This window comes from Nicotiana sylvestris, chromosome 12 (assembly GCF_000393655.2).
Source record: "Nicotiana sylvestris chromosome 12, ASM39365v2, whole genome shotgun sequence".
Taxonomy (NCBI): Eukaryota; Viridiplantae; Streptophyta; class Magnoliopsida; order Solanales; family Solanaceae; genus Nicotiana; species Nicotiana sylvestris.
This window is the reverse complement of record NC_091068.1, coordinates 162,886,222-162,908,486: the sequence shown is the minus strand read 5'-3', so window position 1 is coordinate 162,908,486 and position 22,265 is coordinate 162,886,222. Positions and strand designations below refer to the sequence as shown.

The 22,265-nt window shown below is 37.6% G+C and overlaps 2 protein-coding genes across 3 annotated transcripts; both read right to left on the bottom strand.

Annotated features, from left to right (window-relative positions):
* Positions 1-5,617: 5,617 nt before the first annotated feature.
* LOC104223946 (transcription factor MYBC1-like) lies at positions 5,618-7,361 on the bottom strand. Its single transcript, XM_009775486.2, has one exon. The coding sequence runs from the start codon at positions 6,881-6,883 to the stop codon at positions 5,981-5,983; it is 903 nt and encodes a 300-aa protein (XP_009773788.1). The 5' UTR covers positions 6,884-7,361; the 3' UTR covers positions 5,618-5,980.
* Positions 7,362-10,612: 3,251 nt separating this feature from the next.
* On the bottom strand, positions 10,613-21,979 carry LOC104223947 (calmodulin-interacting protein 111). Of its 2 annotated transcripts, none has more exons than XM_009775487.2 (11): positions 21,541-21,979; positions 20,609-20,764; positions 19,454-20,280; positions 18,664-18,868; positions 17,286-17,493; positions 15,656-16,107; positions 14,774-15,200; positions 13,587-13,667; positions 13,304-13,494; positions 13,016-13,204; positions 10,613-11,249 (listed from the first exon to the last, which is right to left on the bottom strand). In XM_009775487.2, exons 1-10 carry the CDS (start codon positions 21,832-21,834, stop codon positions 13,061-13,063), a joined length of 2,985 nt encoding a protein of 994 aa, XP_009773789.1. In that variant the 5' UTR covers positions 21,835-21,979; the 3' UTR covers positions 10,613-11,249; positions 13,016-13,060. The 2 variants fall into 2 exon arrangements, with proteins under 2 accessions (XP_009773789.1, XP_009773790.1); XM_009775488.2 differs by having other exon boundaries at positions 20,614-20,764; positions 21,541-21,628.
* Between the last annotated feature and the right edge of the window lie 286 nt (positions 21,980-22,265).

The window sequence follows — 22,265 nt, the reverse complement described above, 5'->3', positions numbered from 1 at the left end:
GAGGAAATCTGAAATGAAAATAAGGGGGAAGAAATATGGAAAAAAGAAAATCAAAGAAGGAGGTATGGAATTGAAAATGGTGATTAAGGATAAAAAGAGGAAATAGTTGGTGATAAAAACTGGAGACGAGGAGGAAGGGCCGGCGGTGATTCATAGAGACGTGATTAAAGGAGCTTTTTTCATAATTATTGTTTTTCTTTCTTTTTAAAATTATTATTAATGTTTTTTTTTTGTTGTTGTGTTATAATAGGTGAAGAATTTTTTAATCAAAATTACACATGGTATTTTCTCATTTGTTCGTTTGACATGAATCCGAGAGTGTATTTCACGCGAGGTGGGCTGATGAGGTCGGGTGTTTAGTTGACCTACTTTATTGAAGGCTTGAAGTGTCTAACTGAAAATGGGCTTAGTTGAGGTGTTTGTGTGATCATTGAGGACAACTTAAAGGGCCGTTTATGTATTCGCCAAAAAATTCATATAATTCTTCAATAGAGGATAACAACAACAACAACAACAACAACAACAACAACAACAACAACAACAACAACGACCTAGTATAATCCCACAATTGGGGTTTGGGGAGGGTAATATGTACGCAGACCTTACCCCTACCCCGAAGGGTAGAGAGGCTGTTTCCAGGAGACCCTCGGCTCAAAAATAGTAACAGGAGCCGATATATTAGTACCATAAAAATGCATAATAAAATAACAGCAATATAAGAGATATGAAATACAGAATACGAAATACGAAATAGATGGCTGGTATAGTAAAACTAGCAGGTAAAGCCCTGCATCAATAGACGACCAATGACATTCTTAGTCTAACTCCTAACTGGCTAGTCTCACTCTATTGTGCTGTAGAAATATTCACAACTTTCCCCTAACCTACAACCTTAATGCTCGACCTCCATAATTCCCTGTCAAGGGCCATGTCCTCAGTAATCCTAAGTCGTGCCATGTCATGTCTGATCACCTCTCCCCAATACTTCTTAGGTCGCCCTCTACCTCTCCGCGTCAGCCAGTCGCTCACACCTCCTCACTGGTGCATCAGTGCTCCTCCTCTGAATGTGCCCGAACCATCTGAGTCTTACTTCCCGCATTTTGTCCTCCATGGGGGCCACGCCCACCTTCTCTCGAATATCTTCATTCCTAATCTTATCCATCCTTGTATGCCCGCACATCCACCTCAACATCCTCATCTCTGCTACTTTCATCTTCTGGATGTGTGAGTTCTTTACCGGCCAACATTCAGTTCCATATAACATGGCAGGCCTAACCACTGCTCTATAAAACTTACCTTTTAGTAACGGTGGCACTTTCTTGTCACACAAGACTCCCGACGCTAACCTCCACTTCATCCACCCCACCCCTATACGGTGTGTGACATCCTCGTCAATCTCCCCGATCCCCTGAATAACCGATCCAAGGTACTTGAAACTACCCCTCTTGGGAATGACTTGAGAGTCAAGCCTCACTTCAACTCCCGCTTCCGTCGGCTCAACTCCAAATTTGCACTCGAGGTATTCCGTCTTCGTCCTGCTCAACTTGAAACCTTTAGACTCAAGAGCATGTCTCCAAATCTCTAGCCTCTCGTTGACGCCGCCTCGTGTCTCGTCAATTAGAATAATGTCATCAGCAAATAGCATGCACCATGGCACCTCCCCTTGAATATGATGAGTCAGTGCATCCATCACCAGGGCAAATAGGAATGGGCTGAGCGCAGACCCTTGGTGCAACCCCGTAATAACTGGAAAGTGTTCAGAGTCGCCTCCTACTGTCCTAACCCGAGTCTTAGCTCCAGCATACATGTCTTTAATCACCCTAATATAGTCAACCGGGACCCCTTTATCCTCTAAGCAGCTCCATAAGACCTCCCTAGGAACCCTATCGTACGCTTTCTCCAGATCAATAAACACCATGTGGAGATCCTTCTTCCTATCCCTGTACTGTTCCACCATCCTCCTAATAAGGTGGATAGCTTCTGTGGTAGATCGCCCCGGCATGAACCCGAACTGGTTGTCTGAAATAGACACCGTCCTTCGCACTCTCATTTCTACCACTCTCTCCCAAACTTTCATGGTATGACTTAGTAATTTGATGCCCCTATAGTTGTTACAGCTCTGGACATCACCTTTGTTCTTATACAACGGGACCATTGTACTCCACCTCCACTCTTCAGGCATCCTATTAGTCTTGAATATAACACTAAACAATGCAGTAAGCCATTCCAAGCCTGCTCTACCCACACACCTCCACAGTTCAACCGGAATTTCGTCTGGCCCGGTAGCTCTGCCCCTTCTCATCTTACGCATTGCCTCCATGACTTCATCGATCTCAATGTCCCTACAATTACTTACTTCATGGTGACTGTCGGCATTCCTCGATTCCCCAAGTATAATATCCTGATCCCCTTCTTCACTTAGAAGTTTATGAAAGTAGGTCTGCCACCTCCTCTTAATCTGGTCATCTCCCATCAAAACTTTGCCGTCATCATCTTTTATGCACCTCACTTGGTCCAGATCCCGAGTTGTCCTCTCTCTCGCCTTAGCGAGTCAGAATAACTTCTTCTCTCCACCTTTGTTCCTTAGTTCCTCATACAGACGAGCAAAAGCTGTCGTCTTAGCCTCCGTCACTGCCATCTTCGCCTCCTTCCTAGCTACCTTATACCTTTGACTGATCTCTCTCTTTTCCTCCTCATCAGTGCTCCCTACTAACCGCAGGTAAGCCGCCTTCTTTGCTTCCACTTTACCTTGGACAACTGCATTCCACCACCAATCTCTTTTGTGGCCACCATTGTGGCCCGTAGATATCCCTAACACCTCTCTCGCCGCCTTTCTTATACAGTCCGCCGTCGTCGACCACATTGTGTTTGCGTCCCCACTACTTCTCCAAGCTCTCATTGCCGATAACCTTCCTTCCAACTCCTTAGCTTTATCCTTAGTTAAGGCGCCCCACCTAATCCTAGGGCGTCCTTGTACTGACCTCTTCTTCCTCCTTATCCTAATACAAATGTCCATCACCAAAAGCCTATGCTGCGATGAGAGGGTCTCACCTGGGATAACCTTGCAGCCCTCGCACAACGTTCTGTCGCACAACCTTCTCGCCTATGCTACGTTATAAAAAAAATAAGGTTTCTTCTCTGTGGTGTATCCCCTTGTACAATAAATGATTTGTCAATTTCTCTGATAAATTAAGAAATTTACTGATGCTCTTTGATAAAAATACAAATTCATTGTTCTTCTGTTATGCTTTATCCTTAAATCGTATTCTAGACATTCGTTTTGCATATTTGTCGCATTTTATTGAGCCAAAAGCAATGACAAAACAAGCAAATATGCATATATAAAGCATGTCCCAAAAAAAAAGTGCACATTTTGGGGTAAAAAACATCTATTATATTACATTAAATAGTTTTTTGTCTCCATTAATATAACTGCTGCATCTGTAATATGTTTTTTCAAAGATTTAAATTATTTCACTGAGGATTAGAGGGAAAACAATCATCTGTTTTAAACCAGATCATTAATAGCCCTCCTTTGTACCTAAAAAGGTAAAAGAACTTTGAAGGTAAAAACCATTGCAGTAAAGTAGAACTTAAGAAGGTAACAAGATATTCTGCAGACTTCAAAAAACTGAGCATCTTCTTTCTATATCAGTTTTCAGTATATTTTTGGCATTATACTGAATGATAGTGAAAATCAACCAATGTTGAGTAGAATTCCAAAGCTTAATCCCAATGCAAATTATATATACGGTAGATACAGCCAGCACCATATACGTAGTAAGAAAATACTTTAAAGTTGAAAGGAAAAATATTAGCCACAAGGGCAAGCCAGTATGTTTTGAGAGGAAAAGAAACAAAAAGTCATGCATCATTGTGTTAATATCTAACCAGTAACATTTACATAATTCTTTGAGGTACCAGCAACTGAAGTAGAAGAATCTATCTAACTTGGCGTAACTAGTTACTGACATGTGACTAGGAGGCCACGGGTTTGAGCCATGGAAACAGCTTCTTGCAAAAATGCAGGGTAAGGCTGCGTACACTAGACCCTTGTGGTCCGGCCCTTCCCCGACCCCGCGCATAGCGGGAGCTTATAGTGCACCGACTGCTCTTTTGTTGGAGTCATTCAATAGACTAGGCTGAAGGGGAGCCTTCGAGCAATGACAAAGTTGTCTTCATGTATGACTTGTAGGTCACGGATTTAAGCCACGAAATCAGCCAAGGTGCCATCACACCCCCTCGGGAAGGCGCCCTTCCTCGGACCCTGCGTATTTTGAGGATGAAATTCCAACTCACTTCCATGAGTAAAGAGCAGGAAGAAAAAGGAGCAAGGATTTTGACAAAAGCAAAAAAAAACATCTAACAGGTAGATCACTTGTGACCAGACAGACAACAACTGAAAAAGGAAGCGCCGTGAGGTTTTCTACACAGAAGCGGAAGCAGATGTCAAAGGAGCTAATACCATATAAGAAAATGTCTCCTCATCTAATGTAAATCGTTAAATATAGACGATTACAAGGCTCGTGCACTTGACGAGTTTACTACCACTTCAAGCTAGAAAACTAAGGACTGAGATTTCTAAAAGGTGGTGGTCTCTACTTATATTGGCATTTCAGAGGGGGGAAAGTACCCATTCTCCCCAAACCAACAGAGACAAACACACTTCAGCATGCCTAATAATGTGGAAGGGACAGCTAAACAAGACAAAAGAAGATCTTCAGAAAAGCTGGGAGGTCATTGACTCATTTGTTGCATATGATTAACATCACTAAACTAGATTTTAGTTGTCCAGAAAGACTGAAAATATCTTCTATTACGTAAATTTGGTAGCTGAAATGTAATACAAACTTTTGCCTACTTTGTGATAATCAACAATTTCAGTAGCCATGCATCAACAATATTTCAAATAGTCGGAAGTAAAGCGACAATATTCAGAAAATTTGTGAAATTAATTCCTTCAGTCTTGATTATTGAAGTGGCAACTTGGAGGTGGCTTGCTGTTTATACATAGCAAAAGAAGCAACATAGAGTGGAATATACATGATAGTTCACTAGTTTTTATCTGGCGACTAATTTCAATGGAGCCAATTCTGAAAGGCAATAAGCATTATAAAGGAGTAATCAAGTTACACAGACGCAGAACTTTGATCATGGCTCATTAAAAATGAACACATTGCTAAGGCATCAGAATGATTAGTGTTTTTAAAGATTAACAAAAAGAGTTGCAAGTCCTCGATCCAATCACATAATTTACTAGAAGCAGACTCACTTTTAAGCTAAACCAGGAACAAGAAAACTAATTTCTTATTCAGGAGATACATGAAAGTAGCCAACGAACTTAGTTGATCACTGTCCATTACTGTTGCTAATAACCAAGTATTCAATTTTAGCAATCTGTCATGGGCTGCAACTGATATCAGTTACCTCAGCAAGAACGAGAAAATTTGAGGAAAAACGGACGCTTAAACTAGGGAATAGATTAATAGAGAAACCTTGTCCATATTGATCCATATACTTTGAGAATTTTGTGGCTTATTCCGAGTCAGATTATAACATAAATGCGCCCAAAGTGACTATTACGTTCAACATCAATAACTAGTTGCTGATAGCAGGATAGAAAGAATGCTAAATGAAGCTAACAATAGAAAACACAGTGCTATGCACAACATAATTACAATAGTAAAGCTCATCTAACTGAACAGTTTCATAACAGATACTAAGCACCAAATCCTAATTCTCCGAAAAGTAACAGAGTTTGACCTTAAGAGAATAATGAAGTGGGAAAAGGGGATTCACAGTTCCATGAAGAGTTGAAGACCATAACAACAACTCCATATAGACATTTACAATAAAATACCACTAGTCCAATAAAAGGTACTAAAACAAGGACCAAATGTTATTCAACACAAATTCTAGATTACATGGAAGTCAAATTGACAGGATTTGCAGAAGGCTAAAATCAACAGTTACCCTGATATCAATCATCCCCTGTTGGGAACAAAGTAAGGACCTTTCTCCCATTGACGGGCACGGCTGAAGAATCCACATCATCAACATAAGGTGACACCACAGGACTACCATTATGCACTGATGTCCCCATCCTCTGAACCTGCTGCTGTGATTGCCTAGACAAAAATGGATGATGATCAAAATGTCCATTAGCCGGTGACCCAAATTGCCTATACTGCTGTTGAACTTGAGGATGATGGTGTCCAACAACCACTCCCATATGATGATTATGATGCTGCATAGATGTCACTGGCACAAATGGCAAGAACTGGTCAGGATTACCCCTCCCGGCCGGATGCAAAAAATGTGCTGGCACTGGTGAACTAGCAAACAAATTGTCCATTGCAGAATCAACACCTGCCCCTGATAAAGATTGACCACTGTTTCCACCACTACCACCATTAGAAAGACCTTGCATTCTTTTCAAATAAAGCCTGTATTTTTGCAAATGACTAGCAACATTTTCGCGGGTTAGGCCATCGACACTCATCAGTTGCATTATAGTCTTTGGGACAGCATTCTTGATCCCCAAATGAGCAACTGCATCCACAAACCTCTTGTGTAGCTGTGGGGTCCACACAAGCCTAGGCCTTTTTATTGTCCTAGCTGGTTCATCTCCACCACCTCCTAATCCATTCAATTCAGCAGACTCAAATTCAGCTGATGAATTGGGCTGCTGTTGAGAGGATTGAGGAATCTGAGTCTGCTGCTGCTGTTTGTTTTGAGGATTATTTGGGCTAGTGGGGTTTGCAATATCAAAAGCTATAGCAAGATCAGGAGATATAAGGGTTTGGGATAAAGGCATTAACTCTTCTGGTTTTGGCAATTCTTCTTCCCATTTGGCAAACCAATTTGAATCCTCTTCCCTCATTTTCCTTAACAATTTTGAAAGCTAAAATTTTGGATTTTCAACCAATTATTTGGGTCAAGATCTCAACTTTATGATTGCTCTAACTTGGTGGATAGCTTGGAGTATATGAATTAGCTCTAATATTACTGTCATCAAGAAAAAAACAAAAAAATATCTCACCTTTATGGGAACTTAAAGATTGACAAAAGAATCTAAAATCAGGCTAGAATCAGACAAAAGAGTCTATGTGAAGATATGGGGTGGGAAAAGGCAAGTGTAAACATTGAAAGATGAGATTTTTATGAGATGTGGGTTTGTTTTTTTCTCACCCTCCTCCTCTATAATGAAGAATCTTGATTTCTGGGTGAGGGAGAAAATGAAGGTTTACTTTGGAAATTTGCAAATGTGGATAGCGGAGAGGATTGAGGGAGAGTGAGGGTGGATTGTGGAGAGGGGTTCGAAGTGGATCTTGTTTCTTTTCAGCTTTTTAAGCATTAATGTTACTGTTACAAGATGCTTTTGTTATGATATTTTGTGGAAATCTAGGGGCCATGTGGATGAGAAGCAAGGTGGGGTAGGTGTAGGGTTATAGGATGGTTAGTAGGGGGTATGCAATGGAAAAAATAATACTAATTTTTATGTTCCGAACCTATTTATTTTTGTTCCCTCCAAAAAAAAAAATGATTCATTTCTAAGGACCAATTGGTCCGTAGATATTTTTTCTTTTCCTTTTTTATAAAAAAAACGTTTTTGTCCATAAAATTTTACAGGTTTTTAAAAAATTTCCTCACTCATAAAACTGCAATATTTTTTCAACTTAAATGCATGTCCAAACATAATATCAAATTTCAAATACCATTTTTTTAACTTAACTCCAAATACTACTATTTTTCAAAAATCATATAATTGTTATGTCCAAATTGCCTACTAAATTTAAAAATAATTAAACTTAAAATTCCAATTATTCTCTCAATTAAAAGGTTTTTGTAGCCACACAAATACTCTATCATGTTTAACACCACAAGTTTCAAAAGAACTACAGTCACACAAATGTTATGACTTGTTCAGAATCACAAGTTTTAAATATATTTATTTCTTTCTTAAACTATGTGATCAATCAAATAGGTTCGCATAAATTGAAACAAATGGGGTATTATATTATGTGATATACTACTTTCTTACTGATTCGCTTTTTTAAACATTGATGTAGACATCAAAATTTTATCGAACCAAATCCATATGAAATTTAAGCAAAATCTTAAATTTAAGATACTATCAGTAAAGTCTATCGAGGTTTCTTGGAGGTTATTCTATCTGAAGAATGTTATTCCTTTTCCTGGATATCAAATACATCCTAAGGAAGTTCGCATCATCCTATGTTCGAGAAATACGTTGGTAAAGCCCTCGAATCACGGAGAACAATCTAGAGAAAAAAATCAATGGAACAAACACAAGTATACCTGTATTATTTTATCAATAAAATTATGTTTATTCATATTTATATTGTGGTTTATTTGTATATCGCAAATAATTTATTGCAAACAATTGTGCTGAATTAAATTCCCCCAGATAAATTGGTACGGAGAGTATATTATATACACTTAACACTTCACTACAGTATATGTATTTTCATCTCAATTTACACTGATAAGTTTAATGGTTTGGTAGAAACAGGATCTGTGAGCAAATTTTTAACTAATGTGATGTCACTTTTGCGGGATTTAAGGTTCCTTGTGTGTTGCTTGCTAATTAGCAAAAGAGTCTCTAGAGAGGGAGAGTACATGAGATTTTAATATGATTTTACAAAGGATTGATCTGGCTTTGTCGGTTATAAGTTTCAATGAAAGAAAAAAATTATGATAGCTCAATTATTAGTATAAAGTCATCTGACTATAATTAATCTTTAAAACATTAAGGTAACACTTGTTTCAGAGTTTGAAAATGCTTAAGATAATAATGTGCTAGTTAATTTTCAGTGTTTTCTTAAGTTATCATTTAATCCGACATCAACTTTATTATGCTTATATATCATGACCCAAACCACTGAACTGATCAGATGGCCATGAAAGGTGCTTTTACAGCTCAAGTCAAAGGTCACAGAGATTCTCTTTTTAAAAATACTGTTTGTACATTGTTACAGAAACATAGATGAGGTTGTACAGGAATTATGATTGGATAGAGGATATAAAAGTTATGAAGTGGAAAGAGGGAAACACTTTCCCAAAAATATATTATGATTAGAAAAGAAAGGAGGAGAGAGAGAACAAGATGAAGTCGAATGAAAGAGAAGGAAAGTGGAAAGCTGACCCCATTTAAAATATATGTAATATACTTACTTTATTACAAATGGAGTATGGAAGAGGCAAAATACATAAGTACCCACCTAACTTATCGCTCAAACCCCTTTTATATATTTTCTGTGGACGATAATAATATTACACACGCAACCTTTTAAAATTGTGCCTAATACACACTATTTTTGCCAGATGGCACGCGCGTGTTTAACAAAAAAAATGAGCGCGTCAAACCAATGCATTATCTGTCCAAGTCCTTATATAAGCACACGTGTCTAAATCTTATTTGTCCACTTATTTTTGTTAATTTAATAATTAAATGAAAAGAAAATGATATCCAAGCTCTTCTTCCCCATTTGGAGCCCTCCCCGGAAGCCGGCGACAACCGCAGCCTCCTCATCTCCTCCCTCTAGCATCTCCTCTAAGAAGATGTCAGCCATAACTCGTAATACCGGCAACGACCTCAAGCAACAAGCCGAGAACTCCATTGCCAGGTCATTAGTTTCACTGTCAGTTCATGATCGATGAGCTCAGATCTTCTCCGCGTGGGTGGAGCTATCAGATCTTTCGGCAAGCTGGTATTCTTCGTTCAAATCTGGTCTCGTTTGGTTAAAAAAGGCAAACAACAACGACCTCCATTTTCGACCACTGTTACAGTGGCAAACCCATCGGTGACAATGGTGATTCCACAGCAAACAAAACCTAGAAACTAAAAAAAATGAAAATTTTATAGACTAAAAAATGGTGAAAATTCATGTTAATATTTTGTTCTGGTGGGGATTTTCCATGGCTGATGGAGTTTAGAGGAGGAGGTCGACGAGTTTGGGGTTCAGAAGAAGATGAGAAACGTGGTGGGGGGCTTTGTTTCTTTTAAATATTATCAATTGGTGTAAATTTAGTATTTTCTTTTTTTTCTTGAGTTAGGACACGTGTCACGACCTTATTGGCACGTGACCTCACACATATTTTGAAATGCTGGTCAAGAAAAAAATGGTGTGTACTAACTACACTTTAGAAAGGTTGCATGTGTAATATTATTATCGTCCACAGAAAGTGTGTAAGGGGGATTTGGACCATAGGTTAGGTGGGTACTTATGTATTTTGCCTATGTAAGATGAGGTAGTTTGACTTGGCACGGAGTTCAAAAAAAATTAACTATGTAATTGATGCATATTTTTAATGATTTTGAGAAAATGATTTGAAAGGAGTAATTAATGTTGTGGGCATAACAGGAAAAAGGAAATTGTCTTTTATTGATATGCTAAAAGTGACAAGTAAAAGTGAAAATCTATTTTTAGAATATTGGACGAGTAAAAATGAACGAAGGAGAGTAAATTATTTTTCAATTGTAGAAATGTATCATTCTTTTTGGAACGGACTAATAAGGAAAGCATGTCATCTAAATTGAAATAGAGAGAGTAACCAGGATTATGTGGCTATGTGAAATGCGAAATGGTCACTAGCAACATCTTTTAAGATACCTGCTTCCAAATTGGACAATCCACTAGTGAAAACATCACCAATCAATATTAACTAATCTGTGATTTGGCCTTACACATAAAGGATGTGAAAGACCTGTTCAATCAGAATATTAATGTAACCCACTTTGGTTGTATATAGCTAACAAAAATGTTTATGCATAATACAAAAGATACCATGAACAAATGAAACTGCATTGTATATGCTGCAGACTTCTGGTTTTCTTGTCAAACCCCAGAAGTATACCGATAGTGGAGCATCAAATCAAACATTTCATGAGTATGGAAGCCTTGATTGCAAACGATCTGTTGAAGGATCAGACTGAAATATCAATTCCTGAAACATTGCCCTCGCTGTAGTGACCAATAGAACTCATTCTGGCTTTGCTATTGATGGCTTCTGCAACCAGAAGTACATGACCTTCACTATACAGAACGGACTTTCCCTTGATGCATCTAAATCAACAGCTTTTGGAGATCAATTCCAAATACGTCAAGTTCTTCCTGCTGTATATTGCTGGAGCTAACATGGGATGCAGATTCGTGAAGGGCAGCATATGTGAACAATGGCAACAGCATCCATCTGTGCAAAAACTCCAATCATAATCCAGATGGCTGTAATAAAAAAAAATACCACAACTGGTTAAAGGTCGCACTTTTTTTTTTTGAGATGGAAAGAGGAAGCAACTTCAAGGGAGAAACTTTATGTCCATGCTTACTTTCATGAAGATATATGAATTTGCTAAACAAGTTGGAATAAGGAAGATTTCTAGGAACTCATACAAGGAGACATCCTCGAGAAAGCAGTCAGGAGCAAATTAGCAAGCTCAATGCACCTTATTGACTTGACAAATAATTTGAAAATAAAGAGAAAGATAAAGCTCTTCTGCTTCTACCAGTGCTTCCTATAATATGTAGTGATTTTGTGCAATAAGAACGTTACTGAACTAAAATACATATACAACATACTTAAACATCTTAACATGCATTGCTTGATGATATATTTTAATCAATATCCACGTATCCCGAATTTAAGATTAGAAATATTGCATTGTGACATCAAGTGTCTGCATTCCAGGAGGACCATGCTGCAAACAAAAAGAAGATTTCGTCACAATCCAATACTCTTCTGGTGACGAAAACTTCTGCTGGTTGAAGCACCTTTTAACAAATCAGCTTTTGGGAATCAATCAGTCACAATCCAATACTTAGATGACAGAAATATAATTAACATATTTATTGAAGATTTCGCATCCACAATCAGAAGTGTTAGTACTTAATCAGGTCTTTTCTATCCTTAGGATTTTGCCTCACTGATTTATGGTTGAATCAGATAGTTTTCAACATTCTAAATTTGAAGCATCTTTTGGTCAAAAAGCACTTCGTTTGCAGGTTTGAGAAGTACATGAAACAGAATGTAGATAATGGATACATTCTATTCCTGATCTAATAGGGTGTGTTTTTCCTTTTATCATATTAGACTACTTTCTTAAATTATAATGAAAAACATAACTGATTTAGTTTACAGTTTTCCCATGCTTAGTCCCCCTCCCCCTCGATCTTCCCATTGGATGTCAGAGAACTAAGTTAAAATACATCCAAGTTTGAAACCCCTCCTTGAACTAGCAGCCTTTATATCAAATCCTCTACCAAGAAGTAAAAAGCTACTAAAGGTTCTTAAGAACTTTTTTTTTTTGGGTTAAAGGGGATTGAATATATTAAAAACTAAATGGATAAAATAGGTGCATCAGAGGGGAAATTTGCATCCCCCTGTAGAATCCCCCGTAAGAAAGCATATGATATACTACTCCCTCCGGTCCACAACAAGTGACTTTTTGGTCTTTGGCACATCCCTTAAGAAAATACTAACTCCTAGAAAAAAAATAAGTGTCTCGGCTATATATTACCCTTAATTAAAATTTGTATATTGTTAACTTGACACATTGGGATGTGTAAATAAGGGCAAATTTGAAAAATTAAAGTTAATTCATTCTTGATTTGAACCAAATTAAAAAAGCCAAAAAGTCACTTATTGTGGACCGGAGGGAGTACTATATAGATAAATTTAGCTTCCTCTGCACCAGAAGGCATTTATTCTAACTTCAGTTTCCCCAACAGTTATTTTAAATGGCTTTATTCTGAACACAGTTGATAAGGAACTAAACTTATATCCAACTGCAGCTTGATACATACTTCCACAATTGTGTAAAAAAGTTATAAAATAATAGGTGTAAGCTAAGTAGGTAATACAAAGGCAAATTCAATATAATGCCATGCAAGCACAAGCCATTATTACTCAACCAGTGTCATTTAAGGAAGACAATAGTGGTGGATACAAATTACTAAACCAAGGAAAAGGAGGACAATGGACGAGAATATACCAGCATGGAATTCGACTAGATCTGTATAAGCAATCATTGGTGACACTAATCGTCTTTCACAGAGTTTGAGTGCACAAGCCTCTGAAACCTATTTGATAATTCTTGGTATGAATGAACTTCAGATGGAGGCACTTGTCTAATGGCGGCCTTCAGATGTTTCATTGTTATTTCAGAGGCATCAAGGCTTTCCTGATACCAAAAAAGTTAGTACAGAGGAAAATATGCATAAACAGAAAGAGGGGGCGGAAGGAAGATGTATAGACAGTAGCCACAAAAGAGTAAATTTACTTCAATTGCTGCAATAGCTGCTTCACGACATATCAGAGATATGTCAGCACCAGTACAGCCGCTCGTTAGCCGAGCTAGGTCTTTAATGCATATGTCAGAACTGCATGGCATCTTCTGCAAATGTATGTGGAATATTGCCTCCCTGTCTTTTTTATCTGGAGGTCCGACATACAGCAATCGATCAAAGCGTCCTAACAAAAATTGCAGCACAAGCAGCACACAAGGTATTGGTAGTAGTAGCAGAATTCAAGATGAAAGGTAGTAGCAGAACAGAGGATTTCACCTGGTCTTAGAAGAGCAGGGTCAATCTTGTCTGGCCGATTTGTTGCAGCAATAACAGTGACATTAACTCTCTGGTGCAAACCTTTAACAAAAGAAATGTAAAATTCCAGCTTAAAACGATTAGAAACTTTGACAATCAAGAGTTCCTCATACATAAAAAACTGAGACAATTTTGATCTGCTTTGCCACGTTAGAATCCTATTTCTACCAATTAAACTAAACCATAGATTACGAGCAGCGTTGGCATTTGTATTAAAGGACTTAAATTTTTAGTCAAGAAAAAGAAAATCATATAATGGAATGTCAGTGCCTTTCTCTTCCCCCAGCTACCCGTTAGTGCCTCAGGTTTAATGTGGAGATAAGAATCTCATGTTATACATGCTTAGGAATGATTTTACACAACAAGATATTCAAGAAAATACGTCTCTAGGACCAAATCACTCTTGTAGCCCTCAGCACTATATTACTCCTCCGGCTATTAAAAGACATCCTTAGGCACCTGCTTCCGACGTGAACAAATAATGGCATTGACTCACTGATAAAAAAGAAGAAAAACTATATTATACACTCTACCATGTTAAAAGTGATTGACATGGCATAGTTACTTCATGCAGACCCTTCAAAAATCACTGAAAAGCCTTCTAAAACCTGAACTTATGCATCCCGAATACATACTCCTATGTGATGCTTGAAAAGTTCATGTAACATTTCTGTGTCTTGGCACTGTAACCTCAGCTTCAACCCTCCTGAAGCTCACCACCCTAAACAGGTCATTCATACCCAACCCAAAAGTACCTGGTTTTTTTTAACATCGGAACTTGCGCAGCATAAGGAAAAGGCACAAAGAGGGGAGGCAGTGTCTAGCATATGGCATTGATCTTGATTCATTACTTAGAAATTCTTTCCTAACCCAATGAAAAACATAGAGTGCCTAGTATATGACGTTGATCTTGATTCATTAATCTTAGAAGTTCTTTCCCCACCCCATGAAAAAAGTAGTTACTATCCCTTTAAATTTTGAAGTGGGAACTTTGATAGAATGGTAATCTGGTTTCATTTCAAATTCTGCTTAGTCAAATGGCCACCAACTAAACTTGCTGACCTAAACAAACAAGATCACCCACTAATGTTCTTCAATATAGTTCAAGTGTTGACAGCTGAGAAGTCCTTTAAATGTGGAACACTCACCATCTAATTCAATAAGAAGTTGACTCATGACCCGATCTGCCACAGAAACCCCATCACTTTCTTTGCCACGTACAACAGCAAGGCCATCTATTTCATCAAAAAATATAATTGAGGGAGCATTTGCCCTAGCCTTTGCAAATAAAGTTCTGACAGCTTTTTCTGATTCCCCCACCCATTTACTGTAAAGCTCAGGGCCCTTCACTGCAAGAAAGTTCAACCCTGCTTCGGAAGCAACTGCACGAGCTAACAATGTTTTGCTGCATCCTGGAGGACCGAACATCAAAACTCCAGTAGGGGGACGAGTGCCAATGCGCTTGAAAGCCTCCTGGTGTTTCTGAGGCCATTCAACAGCTTCTATGAGCTGCATCTTCACCTCCCTCTGTCCTCCAACATCATTCCAGCTTACCTTTGGAACCTCAAGTATAACCTGATATTAAGAGGAACCAAGTCAGTACAGGGCAGACTGCAATTCCAGATGTCTACAAATGGTCCTTAAGCAAATCTGTTGAAATAACAGGCAGCATGAACTTCAAGTGGAAAAGCAGGAAAAGATGATCAATTGCAAAGTATATACAGATAAACTTAATTACAGGATGTAAGAATCCATGACTAAACTTGCATCATACCCCTACCGCACTAAATTAACCAAAGACAAGTTAAAAGTTGACCCTTTACATAAACCAACTCATGAATGCAATTTGACTGGGTTCAATCCCAGAACTGCTAGCTCGCTGGCCTAAAACCATTAGAAAAATAGCCTGTTTTCTGAAACTTGTAATCATACAAATATCTGAATATGAAAAGCACATCAACATAGAAAGCATCACCAAATTTAATAACTATGTTTAACAACCAAAAAAACTCTAAACACGTAAAACATACCTCTCTCATGGCACTTGGCCTTATTTTCATTCTAGCCTTTTCAAAATCCTTATAAGTGATCCTAAGAGTGTCTGTTTGTTCCATGCAAGTAAAGTTTCTTGGAATATCTGATGAGATACATGCTTCTGAAATAGATGAAGATGCACCCTCGAAATCACTGTCAGAAGAGAGGTCTTTATTATCTCGCAAGTAATGGGTACCATTCCTGCCAAGGCGTCCATCAAATGCTCGAATTGAAGGTTTACTATGAGTATTGCCAAAGCATGTCTTTGACTCAACATGTTCACGAAGACAATTCAAAGCTGCTTCGTTGCACAGAGCAGCTAGATCAGCGCCCACAAAACCATGTGTAGCTGTTGCAAGGTCTTGAACATCCTTTTCCAGAAGAGCATGTTCCATTTCACTCATCAGTGTATGTAGTATTTCATACCGTTGTCTGGCAGATGGCACGCCTAAACATATTTTTCCATGAAATGAGAAAGGGTCATATATCACATCAAAAACATAATAGCTAACGCAAAAAATACTGACTATGCTCAGCCGACTCGCAGCAAGAATATGAAGAGTAACAGCAGTAATGACTGGTGGATGAAGTGACAGAATCTTAGCATCAAAATGTCTTGACCTCATTCAATATTACATTTAGGAACTCCTTAATTGCGTTCAATTACCATCACAATGTTGAAAATCAAAATAGAAACCAACAAATAAGTTGAACAAGGGGAGGGAAGGCATTCCATTAGAAAGAATGTCTCACTATCAGTACGAAAAGAAGCAAAACGACAAATTGATACAGCAAAAGTCAGATCCTGTTCAGAGACGAGATACTACAATAGGAGAAGAAGAATTGACATGTAATGTACCACAATAGGAAAAAAAAAATACATCCATCCTAACATATCATGAGCATTCACAAGAGTTTCCTTGTCTCTGTCTCTTGTTCTTTTTCTTTTATTGTTTCTCTAGTGGGGATGGGGTGGGGCGGAAGTGAACCTCCTTTCTTAGGAACTTGAGAAAGAAGATTAAATAATTCTATGAGCGTCCAACAATTTCCAGTAGATACCGAAGAGCAAAAAATATAAGAGGCAAGAAGCCTAGACTACACTAGAAGAAGACACAATCAGCAAAATCTTTCTTCTCTCCGAGTCTAATAGACTTAGCTTCTTTTTTAGGCCCAGTACAATTTTATTGACCCCATTTCCTTCAGTAACAAAGTTTCCACTTCTGGAAACTCAAATCAACATGGAATTACACTGGATCACTTTCTCCGTGATATGAGATCTCACTTGCTTTTAACTGTTTAAACTATTATTTTCAACATCTCGACCTAGCTACATGCACAATTTGGACTTTATGCTTAATCTCCTCAAATAGGATCATTTAATGGAGGTACCTGCAAACATACATCAAGCTCAGCTCCTGGAATCATCCCCACCCAAAGACTTGGTAATATTTGTCAAGGAGAAGAAAGACAGGAAGAACCAACAAATAGTCATGTAAAACCTATATGGCGACTTTGGTATAAGCACTTCTAGAATCTAGACTTAGGTTTTCATAATTTAATGTCTAGTCCATTTCTGCAAATGATTAGGTCCCAAAACAATAATTTATAAGGAGATTTTGCAGTGACCTATTTCAATTTCCCTGTCAAGTCTTCCAGGTCGTCTAAGAGCTGGTTCCACACTGTCAGGTCGATTGGTTGCAGCAATAACAAGTACTCCATCAGCTCTTCTTATTCCATCCATCAAGTTTAACAATGTAGCTACCATTCTTTGGGAAAGCTCTTCACCTGCATCTTTACGAGCAGGCGCAATGGCATCCAACTCATCAATGAAGACCTGTAAATGAAAATGGCTCTGGGTTATGGAAAAGTTAATCAATTGACAAGATTTGTATTACAGCAAAGATACAGAAATCAAATTGACTTTTATACGGCCAAAGAAAAAAATAAGGTTAGTTAACTAAATTCAGTGTCAATCCCATAGTTTAGACATACTAGGCTATGCTAATCTCAGACATAGTTATCCATTTTTCCATCTGCACAGTTTACTATCTGAGGCAATAGAGCAACTCCTATCTTCTGTACTAGAGTCCAATACCCGAAGTAATCAGACATCATAGAGCAAGTGTCCAAGAATAACTTAATGGCTAGCACGAATCTGACACAGCAACATTCAATAATCTCTATGTTACCTTCTCAAAGACAATCAACAATCTCTACATATTGTGTATCTTGAAGGATAATGAGAAGTCCATGCAACATAACTTGACAATGATGGGACAGTGCTTCCATCTTTTAATTCCGTTTAAAATCTTTTCTTATAACACTGCTTCCATCTATTACCAATTTGCTTTTACCTATTCAAAAAGAATATTGCTTTAGGAAATCCACGAGTTGTTTCTATCAGAAAAAAAAAAGTTCATTCAGTTGAAGGGAGCAAACCACAATACTAGCTTGCAGAGCTCAAATGTTAGCTTAGAGATTCCGCTGTAGCACTGACGATTCCAAATATAGCCTATCATAATTTATGAATGAGATATAATCAAGAGTTACAGCTTCATGAACTACCCAGGTGCCATGCATTTCTAACAGGAAGATCTAAACTAGATATAAGATTCATGGCTCAGGACTAAAACGTAGTACCTTCAAAACCGATGCGAAGTAATAAAAGGAACCACCAAAACTTTTTGATAAGGTAAAGATTAAAGGAACCACCAAAACTTTTAAATGGACTTCTGATAGTTTCTCGTCTATAATTCATACATTTCAAAAAGATTGTTTTTTTTTAAGAATTACATTTCAAAAAGATTCTTTCCTTGAGATCACAAGAATCGATATCTCGTTGTGACTTCCTACTACCGAAGTTCTATTTTCCATTTTGTTGGCATTGCACATTAAGACACTTTAAGCAGTGAGACTTCAATTTCAGTTATTGTGACAATTGAACTCAAGCAAATTTACTATTTAAACAGAAGATATCTGAACTGTAAGAACTGAGAAAGCAAACCACGGCAGGAGCTGCTTGACTCGCTGAATCAAAGACCTCGTTCAGTGCCCGTTCACTTTCGCCATAATATTGACTAATTACTTCAGGCCCATTGACAGAGAATAGGTTTACACCAGCTTCATGAGCACATAATCGCGCCAAAGCAGTCTTTCCAGTTCCAGGTGGGCCATGAAGAAGTACTCCCTTTGTAGGCCGTAAACCCATGCTGAAATATTGACAACTGAACATCAGCATATGATAGAAAAACAATACGACATGGACATTTTCTACATAGAATGATTTTGTTATATTGGTGTAGTAAGGAAGCTCATTAGCAGTGGTCATGCATCAAAGATATGCATTCGCTTTCAGAAACTCCAACGATTTTCCTAGAGAACAAACTACTCTTCCCCCAAAAACAGAAAGGAAAAGCGGAAAGCTTCAATTTCTGGCAGGAAATTTGAAAATATATTCATGTTATTATCAATGTGCTGCAACAACGGTAAATCTCATAGTAACTGTATATCAAGCTGGAAAAAAGGACTAGTTGAAACAAAAAAATTCCACCAAATAAGGCAGTGAACATTTGACATACTGCACAAAGAAAAATTTAAAACCCATTATCGTAAAAAGGAGAATATTTCTGCAAAGAAATTTTCGAAACCATTTTTTTAAGGGAAAAATTGCATATATATATATATATATATATATATATATATATATATATATATAGGTTCTGAGTCCAAATGCCATTAACCAAAGTTATATCCTTCTAAAAAAAACTGACATTTACATTAGAAAGAGAGCATACCTAGCCATAGTACCTTTCACAGCTGATGATATTATTATGTCCATTAGAACTGCAAATTCTTCAGAAAGACCACCCAATTTTGGGTAGTCAACTCCATCCTTACTGTTGATATTTCTATGTTCAAGCTCTGATGGTGATAATCTTCTAATGGGAGTTCCCATATCAGTATTCTGGGGTAAATGTAGAACTACTTTTGTTTTGTGATCTACAGAGAAAGCAACATTCACATACTCCCCCAAACTTTGTTGAGGAGAAGCACCTGTAACTTGGAAAAAACACAGCCTTGAAAGCAGTGGGACAATCACAAGATTTCCAGAGAGTAAAATACGAGAATACAACCACGAAGCTGTACAGGTTTGTACAAGTTTCTTTGAATGGTCATCTACCAAAACTTCTCTTATATTGAATATGTTGCTAGACATGCCACCTACATCAGAAGAAATTAACACTGATTCTTGATCCTTGGGCGTATTGAACTCCCTGGTGCCAGGAGAATTAAGTCTAGAATGAGAGTGTAATGGAGTCCTTGGAGATGAAACCCTCATAGACTCAGCTCGACCATTTATTGTTTCAGTGGTTGAATATTGAGGGGATATGGAGCTGTTTATCGCAGATTTTCCATTACGAGATACCAGCAACAAAGATAGTTCCTCGCATTTACTAACGGAAAGGGAACTAACTTTATCATTGGACAGTCGATTGCTTCCATTTGCAATACTTCTTATGGTATGATCCTCGATAGGATGAACAAAAATGATCCTACCTGAGGCAGGAGAACCCATACTCCATGAGAGGCTTGAAGATAATCGTGCTCCATCTTTTAAAACCTGCAAAGAGATCAATGTCAAGTCAGTGAAAATTCTATCATTTGTTGCTACAATCCACCTCTCTTTAAATACTTTTGAAAGAATAAGTATCTAAAATAATACTCAGATTCAACAAATACTATAAGCTAACATCAGGTTCAGGAAAATATTATAACGATTTCATGAAGCCTAATAATCGCTCTGGAACATCGCTGTGTTTTCATTTCAAGTTCAGGATAAAATAAACACTTAAACAATCTCCAGGTTTATATGCTTATTTGCCAAACTAAGTAACAGGGACTGGATAGTAGAGAAATTGGAAGAATGAAACAAACATTTGCATCCAAACCTTACAAGAAGGGAAAACAGTCGCAAGAGCAAAGAAGTTTCCTGCTTCATGAGCCACGTTTTCTGTATCCTCAAGCCCAAAATGCCGTGTACACTCATCTACTAATGAGCTAAGCAGGAAGTTACTTTCATATTTCCTCGAAGAAGCAAGGGATACCTGTTAACATTGGAAAGTAAAATAAGATCAAACTCTATGAAACCAATAAGTGTTTAACTCCATAGTATTGCTGAAAATTGATTACACGCACTTACAATTAACTTATGCAGCACATCCATAAATGTAACAAAAACATGTGCAAAGCACCCGAAAAGCACATCCCTTGACAACGCACCTTTCCCAAATCACAAACCAGCTCAAATATCTATTCTTTTATAAGAAATATTTCCTTAAAATTTATGTTGTTATACAAATTTTAAAATTTTCCCCTTATTCACCATTTATCTGGATCAACAATCCATATCAGAAGCTACTTCATCAGCAAAGTTGTGGTTTGGACTTTCAGTTTGTAATTTGGTGTCACATGGCCAACATCTTCTGTAGGATAATTCTTTTGACAGATGTGAAAGAGAAAATAAATGCAGCTCTTTTTTAATTGTTCTCATGGACATTCTTTCGGGTGAAAGAGGCTCATATTAAGTTCCAAGTCGAGCTCAAGTCATAAACTAAGAAAAATATAGAACTCAAATTAGTCACAAATGAATTAAGTCTATTAACCAAATTCAGGCACAATAAGAATTATTTATATCACACACACACACACACACGCACACACACACACACAACACAAGACACACACACACACACACAACACAAGACACACACACACACACACCGAGAGGGAAATTCATATGCATATTTTAGAGGGGGGGGGGGGGGGAAGCAATATTTTTGAAATAGAACAATAGAGATGAAAGAAAAAAAACGAATTTTACCGATACAATGGAGCCAGGGGAAATAGAAGAAGAAAGCATGGAAGATTCGGAAAGCCAAATTTTACAGCCTTTAGTATCCACAGTTTCAACAGCATCTTCTGAAATTCGACCAATGAAAGCTGTTTTCGAAATCAAAGACGGGAACTTTCTAGAAGCTTCTTCAAGACGGAACCTTCTAATCTCTTCTTCACTGAATTCTTCACCGTCGGATGAAACTGATGGAGTAATAGTAGAACTCACTTCTGATTGTGAAAGCCTTGATGCTGAATTTTTATTCTTCTTCTTTGAGGGCATTTTCAAAATTGAATAAATTATACTTAGAAACAACAATTGATATTTTTGATGAAAAAGTTTGTGAATTGAATTGAATTTCTTTGTATATCTGCTGCTGCTGCTCAAAGATTTGAAGGTGCAATGGTGTTTAAACCCTTAACAGAGGTTTAGCGCTTGGGAGAAAGAAGTGTAAAATACTATTCAGGTCCCCAACTTTGTTCTGGATTTGCGCTTTTGTCCTCAAAAACTTCTTATTTTTCAAATGGATCGTGCATTAGCAGTCCCTTTCTAGTTTCGTTTTTCCTTTTTCTTCTTTCATTTATTAAACAGGCAGAATAGCCTAAATGGCACTTGTACTTCACCCACTTTGTCATGCCGGTTCCCAAACTTAGATATTTGCCAATTGAACACTTATACTCAATCAAAACGTGAATAATAAATGTTTATCCAAC